The sequence below is a fragment of the Camellia sinensis genome, chromosome 3, assembly GCF_055761805.1.
Source record: "Camellia sinensis isolate YWXY chromosome 3, ASM5576180v1, whole genome shotgun sequence".
Lineage (NCBI taxonomy): Eukaryota > Viridiplantae > Streptophyta > Magnoliopsida > Ericales > Theaceae > Camellia > Camellia sinensis.
In genome coordinates, this window is record NC_138963.1 from 170,113,134 (window position 1) to 170,121,162 (window position 8,029).

Consider the following 8,029-nt stretch of genomic DNA (forward strand, 5'->3'; position numbering starts at 1 on the left):
CTGAGAGAAACCTCTGAAAAATTCTTCCTTTGCTGAGAGAGAAACTCTGTAATACGCTGTAACACTCTGTTGCCCAGAAAATGGCTTCGTCTTCCCGTGGGCTGCTCACTCTCTTTCCCGACCTCAATGAGTCAACAAGAGAGAGAACTGGTGCGGTGGCCAGTGAACCTCAACCAAACACCTCTGTGTTTGCTCCATTGAACTTTCCGATGCGGTCGGTGGAGCAAAAAATGGCAGTGCAGTCGGATGTGGAGGCCAATCAGTATACCTTGAAGTCATGTGTGGAAACCATGACTGCGGTTACAAATTTGTCGAACCGGCTGCAGAGTAGCACAAATGAGGTGCAGCAGTTAAACGCCCAACTGGCTCTGCTCCAACGCATGTATAAGGATGCGCGAGCAGAGATAAGTGTGCTAAAGGCGGAAAACAAGGAGCTGAAGCGGAAGGCCAGTTTTATGTTCCGATTTGGAGGGCCGCCATATGCTGCAGTGGAGGAGTAGGGAGTAGTGATCATGCCCAGTGGAGTGGGAAACACGGAGGCAACACCGGCAAGGGCCGCCCAAGACGGAGGCAAGAAGAAAAGACCGGCGGCAGAATAGAGAAGAAAAATCCCACCTGTGAATGTGGGTGTTTGTTTGTATTTTATTTTATTTTATTTTTTGTTTTGTGTTTTTTTTTTTTTTTTTGTGTTTTTGTATGTGGAAACATGGTGATTGGGGTGAGACCCGACATGAATAAAATGAGTTGGTGTGCAAATTTGTAAATTGTTTGCAATGGTGTTTGGTTTTTTTTTTTTTTTTAAATAAGAATAATAATAATAATAATAATAATAATAATAATAATAATAAAAAGAAATTTGATTAAAAAGAAATAAAGAAGTGGGGATGGGTTCAAAAATGGACACTATCAGTGGGAAACATGAGTGTATGGATTATTTGATATAATAATAATAATAATAATAATAATAATAATAATAATAATAATAATAATAATAATAATAAAATAAAAAGGTAGACCACTGAGAGAGAATGAGTGGAGTATGGTAAGGCTGGGTGTAAAGTGAGAGAGACTGGGAAAAAGAGATTCCACCGTCTGCCTGTTGTGGCTTGATTGTTGATGCATATGACCAACACCATAAGAAATGCTGTCTTTGTAAAGTCCAAGATTATCATGAGAAACCTGATGTAAACACCCTGAAAAACTACCAGAAGTGAAGAGATCCAAAGCCTGCATTTTCATGTCCATTGAGCTTGAAATCGCCGAAGACGGTTGATTCAAGTTGGAAAACCGTCCATATTTTGTGGGGGAATTAATGATCTCAGTGTCGCATTGCCTTTACAGGAGGAATCTGTCTCTGGGTCTTGCAAATGGAAACTGTAGACAAGTCCCATGTTGATTTGGAAGACGCCGGTGGTGCTGGTGGCGCACCTGTTGTTGCTGAGATCGAGCTTGAAGAGAAGCTTCAAGTTCTTGACGTGTGAGGGCCTGTGCCGCAGAATCGATTCGAGTTGATGTGAAACAATGCGAGATCTGTGAGGAGTCCGAGCTCCTCCGGGAGGTACTCGGCGATGCCGCCTTGGTTGGGATCGATACCGGCAACGATGTTGATCGAGGAGTTGTCCGGCATCGTGGAAGAGGGTCTGGCGGAGAGAGAGCTTCCTGAGGTTGGAAAGGTGGGCAATCCGGAGGTCCAAGGTTTTTCAGCCATGAAGATTCGGAGGGTTGCATCAATCCATTCTTTTTGACAGAGGATAGGAACTTGTGTAAATTGAACTGACCGAGCAAAGTTGCAAACCAATATTCAGCAGCAGGAGGAGGAAGGACATGCAGAGTGATCAAGGTATGTGTAGAAAATTCAAGCGGAATAGGTTGAGGTCCGGCGGGCGGTCAAGGCGAGGTTGCCGCCCGCCGGTGAAGCGAAAAATATTAATTTCTTAACCTTGCTCTGATACCATGTAAAAATTTATGTATTATTGATTGATATAATGTTGATATATTACAATGATTCCTATATATAGAAGAGAGGATGTGGGAAGAGAATAGGTGAGTGTGTAGTAGGTATGGAGTAGGTGAGGAGTAGGTGGAGAGTAGGTGAAGTAGGTGAGTGTGTAGTAGGTGAGTGTGGTAGTAGGTAAATTTTAACAGATAAGTATTGGTTTATTATTGGTGTGTCTGTGTGTGATTTTGTCAAGAATTGTTTTCTGAAAAACCAAGTACCTAGAGATGTTAATAAAACCCTTATTGCTTTGATTCCTAAAATTGATAATCCTGAAAGTACGAAACAGTTTAGACCTATTAGTTTCTGCAATGTTTCTTACAAAATTATTTCCAAAATCATTGTCTGCAGATGGAGGCCTCTCTTGAGTAAGATTGTTAGACCTAACCAAAGTAATTTTATCCCTGATAAAAATGCGAGTGACAGCAGCATCATTACTCAAGAAATTATACACATTCTAAATCCAAAAAAAAAAAAAAAAAAAAGGTAAGGAGGGAGGTATGGTTTTTAAAATTGATTGGGAAAAAGCCCATGATAACATCTCTTGGGATTTTTTCAAACAAACCTTGGAGGAGTTTCATTTTGATAATAATCTCATTGATCTTATTATGTGTTGTGTCACCACTGTTAGTACTGCTGTTATCTGTGATGTGAGCCTCTGGAGGAATTCACACCTTCAAGAGGGTTAAGGCAAGGGGATCCCTTGTCCTCATACCTGTTTGTGTTGTGTTTAGAGAGACTATCCAACATGATCAGCTTTAAGGCTGAAAATAAGAATTGGAAAGGGGTGGAGGTGATCAGAGGTGAACCTAATCGTACCCATCTACTTTTTTCTGATGACCTGATGCTTTTTGGTCAGGCTATTATGTCCAACTGTAGCACAATCATGAAGGTTATGGATGAATTTTATGAGATATTTGGGTTGAGAATAAACTTCCATAAGTCCAAGCTATTTGTCTCCCCTAATGGTGATAAGAGGAGAGCTAAAGAGCTTAGCACCAAGTGTGGCATTCCTCTAACTTCTGAGTTAGGGAAATACTTGGGTGTACCTCTTGTTCATGGTAGAGTTACCAGAGGCCACTTTAATGATATTTTAGGCAAAATGCAAAAAAAGTTGGCTGGGTGGAAAGCCAATACCCTATCCTTGACTAGTAGAGCCACTCATTAAATTTGTGGCTTCTGTTATTCCTTCCTATACTATGCAGACTATGCTCTTGCCTAAAAAGGTTTGTGATGATATTGACAGTATGAACATAAATTTTCTCTGCAGTGAAACCCTAGAGAAAAAGAAAATTCATCTTGTCAAATGGGATGTTGTTTGCAGTATGAAAAGAATGGTGACTGTAGGATCAAGAACGCTATGGACCAAAATTTGGTTTTGATCTCTAAGCTGGGTTGGAATTTGATTAATAACAATGAAGGTCTGTAGTGTGATGTTCTAAAAAGGAAATATTTTAAAAGAACTTCTCTTCTTGATTGGAAGAAAATGAGAGGCATTATGAGTACCAGAAATATCTTAAGGAAATGTGTGAAGTGGGAGGTTGGTGATGGTAATTCTGTGCATGTTTGGAAAGATTGGCGGTATGGAAATAGTTCTTTTGAGGAGAATGTTTCCTGCACTAATCATATCAGCCAAAGGGATGCTTCTAATTTTACCAATGTGAGAGGTTTGTTGGGGGAAGATGGGAACTGAGATAAAAACCTTGTGAATAACAATTTTCCCCATCCCTTGGCTGCTCTAACCACCCCCTGGGAATCATGAGATGGGTTCTCCTCTATGGAAGGGGTCTTCTGATGGAATCTTTACGGTTTCTTCTGTGTATGAATTTATTTTGGGGAATAATGATAAGGAGGACTGGAATTGGGTGTGGGAATTGAGATTACCACAAAAACTTAAAGGTTTTTTGTGGATTGTGCTTCATGGCAAGCTACTTACCAATCAAATAAGATTGAAGAGAGGCTTGACCAATGATCCTCTATGCCCTAGTTGTTGTGGGATTGAGGATATTAATTATTTATTTAGAAATTGCTACAAAGCCAAAGAAGCGTGGTTCACTGTTTTTAACAAACAATGGTACATTGACATGTTGAGGAGACCTTGGATGGATTGGCTCAAGAGTAATGCAAAAAACAAAAAAACATTTTAATGACTACCTTTCTTGGTATACTATTTTTGTTGTTACTTTATGGAAGATTTGGAAAAACAGAAATTGCATTATCTTTTGAAGGAAAATCTGTTAGTAACCAAGAGAGTGCTAAATTCATTTTTGATTACCCTAGGGAAATCCATCAAGCTTTCCTCCAATCTGTGTCCTAACCCAGACCTTCTTATAGACTAATCAATTGGTGTTTACCACCTACAGGAAGGTTGAAGCTCAATACAGATGGCAGTAGGAATTCAGGAGGAGATGGAGGATTCAAAAGGCCGATCCGGGATGAGAGAGGAGCTTGGGTGTGTGGCTACTATAGGAGATTGCAACTAGGAACAAGCCTTGAAGTTGAATTATGGGCTTTGTACAAAGGACTAACAATCATACTCCAAAAAGGACTAAACAATGTGATCATCGAAACAGGTGCAGCTCAGGTGGTGCAACTGATGGAGGAAGAAATTGGGGACAAATGCCTATTCAAGAATTTGGTGGAGGATGCCAAGATCCTGCTTAGAGAGTGCCAATGCACTGTCCAACATGTTTGGAAGGAAGGAAATCTTTGTGTTGATGCCTTGGCAAAGTTTGGAGCTAAACAACTTGAACACATGATGGTGGTGAATGAACCATCAACATAAATTAGAAGTCTGCTTATTGCAGATACGATAGGAATATTCAGAGAACGGGTTTAGTCCCTTGTTGTTCTGTTTCTGATGTAACTGGAAAAAAAAAAGGTTCTACTGGGTAGGTTGGCCAACTCAACCCATTGGTCCATAACAAATAAAAAGGGTTGTACGTGTGCAGATATCTCACATGCATGCTTTCCATATTTAATTTAGGACCCATATTCCAGATAATATACCGTATTTATTATCTTCACTCTGCTACCTCTAAGAGTTCTTATTTTTTTTATGTGTTCACGATCATTCTAGGGCTTATTATTATAAAATAAATCAAATTATTTAAACTTAATTTGTTTTTGCCAAATTTATAAATTCGAGTATGATTTAAACCTCAAGTTTTTTAACTTGGTTCAATTAGCACAATAACCGAACAAACACTTGATTATCTAAAATAATCAATTTGTCAAGAGCAACTCTTGTAATTACTGTGTGTCGTGCTATTGATAAAATGTGACATGATTGATATAAAAAAACACAATTCAATAGTGTGCTTATATATATATATATATATATATATACTAGTATATGTCCGTGCCTTTAGGCACGATATAAATGAAATAATTGAATAGAAAGGGAAAACAAAAAAAAATAAAGAAATAACAAGGAAAATGAAGGAATAAAAAAATAAAGGAAAATGTCTCGTAGCTCAAATTTTGTGGCTCAAAAGTGGCTCAAATGGCCAAAACGACGTCGTTTTGGCCATTTTTATGTTGTTCTGTACTCAAAACGACGTCGTTTTGGTCATTTGAGCCACTTTTGAGCCACAAAATTTGAGCTACGTAGCATTGTCGAAAAATAAAAAGGAGAGAGGGAGGCAAGTGGGTAGGAGAGAGAGAGAGAGAGAAAATATATGAGTGAACAAAAAAAGGAAAAGGAGGTGGGTGAGAGAGAGAGACAGAGAGAGAGAATATGAGCGAACAAAAAAGGAGGAAAAAAAGGTGGGTGAGTGGGAATTAAAAAAAAAATCTTGACCCTAATATGAATTTGGGAATTAATCTCAACCTTTGAAACAAAATGTATCTCTAAAATATTTTGATATATTTTCAAAAACTCTCATGTTTTATTAAATAGATAGTATGTGTTTACTCAATGAGTGTGCTATGTGTAAAATATAAATTTCGATTTTGAATTGAAAACATGTAGTGTCTATTGCTCAAGTGATAAAAGTGTTGTTTACCAAATCAATGATCTAAAGTTTTAGTTCCTTCTACCACAATATTTAATTTTTTTTTTATTTTTCTAAGAACTAAGGAATACTTGACATAAAAAATGGGCTTGGACAAGTGACCTGTTCACTTTATATATAACTAGGTAAGATTGTCCAATTATTGAGATTAATTAGCCTCAAGTAAGAACTAGAGTTAAAATTTAAAAGCTTTAAAAATGGAGCACCAATGAACATGCAAGGATGAAACATTAGAGAAAAGGGCAAATGGTTTAAAATATCAAAAAAAAAAAAAAAGAAAAAAAAAAGACGAATAAAATAACATAGGTCATCCCTATCTGAAAAAAAAAAAAGAGGATAACATAGGTCACTCTTGTTATTTTATTTTCTCAGAGAAGGCGACAATTAGGTTGGAAACCTCCTAGAAACAAGAATGTATGAACAAAGTTCAAAATTGATACAGATACTAGCATATAATAATTTTTATCACTTAGTGTAATTAATAAAATATTTTTATTTTATTTTATAATAATTTTTATTTTAACATTCAAAAATCTATCACGTGACATGAGGAGAAGGTTTAGACACCAAGTCCAGTGTTCACATATATAATAGTAAGATTTGGATATTAAATCCAGTATTCACATATATAAGGTGTTGTTTGTTTGGAAGGATTTAAGTACGAGATATGACTAATAGTCCATTTGAATTAATAGTCCGTTGTTTGATTCAAAATTTTTGTACCAGACTATGAATCCCAAATCTATGGGATTGTTCTATCCCATGGAGTGTGGGACACAATCCATATAACTCATCCCTTGGGATTAGGTAGTGAAATTACATTTTGGACCCTCTACTATTTAATACTTTTTAAAAATAAAATTTATTTATCAAATTATACTTAATAAATTTTATTTATTAAATTATTTATACTTTATTAAATTATTTATTTTAATAATCATATGGTATTAATTATACTTAGTAAAGTAAAATAAAATTTAAAAATCTCAACTACAAATTAAAATAAATTTATGTAATTTTTATTAATATTCAATTTATTTAATTTTTTAAAAGTTCTAGTAAAAAAATTAAATAAAATTTCTAATTCAGATTTAATATTTCTATTATTTAGTAAATAATTCAAAAGGACAAAATAGTCTTTTGAACATTTATTTTTCTCCATAATATCTCAAACAAATATAGTATTCAATAGAATAGTCCAATCCAAACATCTAGATTAAACGAACATAAGATACAAATCCAGTTCAACCAAATAGTTCGGGGACCATGTATCCCAAGACTAACAGTCTAGTGAATTACAATCATTTTTATTCAGGTCGTCCAAACAAATATACCCTAAGGCCATGTTTGTTTGGGTGGACATGAGTTTGGGATTGGACTAATAGTCCAATAAAATTATTAATCCGATGTTTGGTTAAACAATTCAAGTACGGATTAATTATTTTACACTTACTATTAGTTAAGATAGGATACATAATCCAACGGATTGGTTGTCCTAGGATTATTAGTCATGGGAATGCTAATCCAGTCCGCCCAAACAAACATGGCCTAATAGTATAGATATAGAAGATAGATAGATCTCCAAGTCTATCATTCACTTAATAATAGTATAAGCTAGAAAGTTGTTACGCAATATGTGGTTAAAGTTTGGACACCAAATTTAGCGGCATTACTTGAAGGTTTGGGTGTATAGATATTTAGTAAATTTCTTCATAGTTGTTATGATAATAACATTGACATATAAAAAAAATTAAATTATAGTGTAAATTACGAATCACCTCCTAAAGTTGGCTTAAAACTTCAAATTTCTAGCATGTTGTTATGATAACTACATTGACATATAAAAAATTATAGGTAAATTGCAAATGTTTGCTTAAATTTTCAAATAAAATGATCCTTTTTATTAATAAATTAATTAATAATTTTTAATAATTTCAGAAATATATTTTAATTAACAATTTTGATAATTTTATTGTTCTATAATAAAGTAGTTAGAAATTTTATTTTATTTATTTAT

The 8,029-nt window shown here is 35.2% G+C and overlaps 1 protein-coding gene across 1 annotated transcript; it reads left to right on the forward strand.

Annotated features, from left to right (window-relative positions):
- The first annotated feature begins 3,759 nt into the window (after positions 1 to 3,759).
- LOC145822012 (uncharacterized) lies at positions 3,760 to 4,781 on the forward strand. Its single transcript, XM_082918585.1, has 2 exons — positions 3,760 to 3,895; positions 4,360 to 4,781. Exons 1-2 carry the CDS (start codon positions 3,760 to 3,762, stop codon positions 4,779 to 4,781), a joined length of 558 nt encoding a protein of 185 aa, XP_082774711.1.
- The last annotated feature ends 3,248 nt before the right edge of the window (positions 4,782 to 8,029 follow it).